This window comes from Colobus angolensis, unplaced genomic scaffold, assembly GCF_000951035.1.
Source record: "Colobus angolensis palliatus isolate OR3802 unplaced genomic scaffold, Cang.pa_1.0 Scaffold105, whole genome shotgun sequence".
Classification (NCBI taxonomy): Eukaryota; Metazoa; Chordata; class Mammalia; order Primates; family Cercopithecidae; genus Colobus; species Colobus angolensis.
Genome location: NW_012111475.1, coordinates 4,349,310 through 4,351,156, shown reverse-complemented (window position 1 = coordinate 4,351,156; position 1,847 = coordinate 4,349,310). Strand labels below are relative to the sequence as shown.

General features: G+C 34.3%; 1 protein-coding gene across 1 annotated transcript in view; it reads left to right on the top strand.

Moving 5' to 3' along the window:
- DNAH8 (dynein, axonemal, heavy chain 8) overlaps window positions 1-1,847 on the top strand; it is a 335,359-nt gene that overhangs the window by 70,964 nt on the left and 262,548 nt on the right. Inside the window, exons 19-20 of the mRNA XM_011944829.1 lie at window positions 941-1,021; window positions 1,419-1,535. Coding sequence (XP_011800219.1) covers window positions 941-1,021; window positions 1,419-1,535 — 198 coding nt within the window. The remainder of the gene's footprint in view (window positions 1-940; window positions 1,022-1,418; window positions 1,536-1,847) is intronic.

Here is a 1,847-nt window from a genome sequence, read left to right as displayed (position 1 = left end):
GATCTCCTGACCTTGTGATCCGCCCGTCTCGGCCTCCCAAAGTGCTGGGATTACAGGCTTGAGCCACCGCGCCCGGCCTATTTTTATATTTTTTTAAACCAGAGTAACATTAGCATTGTAGAAACTGACTTTGGCATCAGAAGCTACGCATGAGCTTTTTTACTGGCTAGCTGTGATTTTGGAGGATTGGGTTTAAATGTACTGTTATAAATCGAAGTTAATATAGTTTGCATTACACTTACAAGATTTTAGCTAGTATTGAACAATATCAAGAAAGTCAAAGTTCTTTAGCCAGTGTCAAGTATAAATAAAACTTCAACTACAAGTAATGTATAAAGGGGAAAGAGGAATCAAGAGCTTTGAAACTATTAGGTAAAAATTGAAACAGTTTAAGATTATTCATTTGGAGATAAAGTAACTTGAATCCTCATTTCCCACACTATAGTGTAGTAAATTACAAAATAGTGAAAGATTGATCATCATGGATCATCTTTAAAACAACATCTAAGAGATATTGTAAAACCTTATTCTGTTTGTGTGGAGAAGCTAAATTTATTTTGACTTATGAAAGCAGGTGTGGCATCAGTGATAAGATGAGTATGTTTTAATGTGTCAGAAGATAAGGAACAAAAGAGGAAATGTGTAATGACAGATATCACAAAAAGATAATTCAAACTACTTAATATACATCTAGACAGACAAAAAATAAATATGAAAAATAAAGATGTAGAAATTGCTATTGACTTGTTTAAAGGAGATGCTCAGGTAATTTACAGGTACAGAAAAAGTATGGTAAAACAGCATAAGTTTAAATGGGCAGCTGTCATCATGGCAGGACCAAGAAGAAACTGGGATTATGAAACCTTCCTGGCATGAATCAAAATGTGACTGCTACTTTAAAATGAATTAAAATAAAACATGCCATTTCAACTTCTTACAGGGTCTTCTGCAATATTATGATGAGTTATGTCAGGAAGTGCCTTCTGTGTTTGTCAATTTGATGACCCCTAAAATGAAAAAGGTTGGTATTGCTGAAGGTTTATATTGATTTTCCTGTTATTTAAAATTCGATTTCGGTTCTATAAATTAATGGATTTTGAAACATCTATTCTTCTTTAGACCTCTATCTTTCTAGTTCAATTTTATAGCTCTTTTTTTTCCTACAGTATTTCTTGTCTAAGTTTCGTTGCCTTTGAAAAAACAACTAAATCCAAATCATGAGCACTTTTTCTGAAAATTCATGATTGTTTCCTGGACAGCTAAAGATGGTTAAAAATAAAAAGTCATCTTTATTGAGTATAATAGAGGGAAAATATATGTAAGAAAATATAACATACAATATTTGCAGGTGATAAATCCTCTTCTATAAGTGCAGACGCTTCTGTTAATAGAAGTAGTTGTGTTTTTACCTCCTTTAGGTGGAATCTGTGTTGAGGCAAGGACTCACAGTGTTAACATGGTCGTCTTTAACACTGGAAAGCTTCTTTCAAGAAGTTGAATCAGTTTTGGATATGTTCAATCAACTTTTAAAGAAGGTATGATCTATACATTTAAAAAGCTATCAACATATATACTCAGGATATAAGTAATAGTTTGATTATTATGAAAGCTCTTTAAAGGGTATGACTTTTAACTAAAAGGACATCCATTAGGTTTAAAATATAATGCTTTGGGCCGGACACAGTGGCTCACACCTGTAATCCCAGCACTTTGGGAGGCTGAGGTGGGTGGATCACGAGGTCAGGAATTTGAGACCAGCCTGGCCAACATGATGAAACCCCGTCTCTACTAAAAATACAAAAATTAGCTGGGCATGGTGGTGGGCACCTGTAATCCCAGCTACTCAG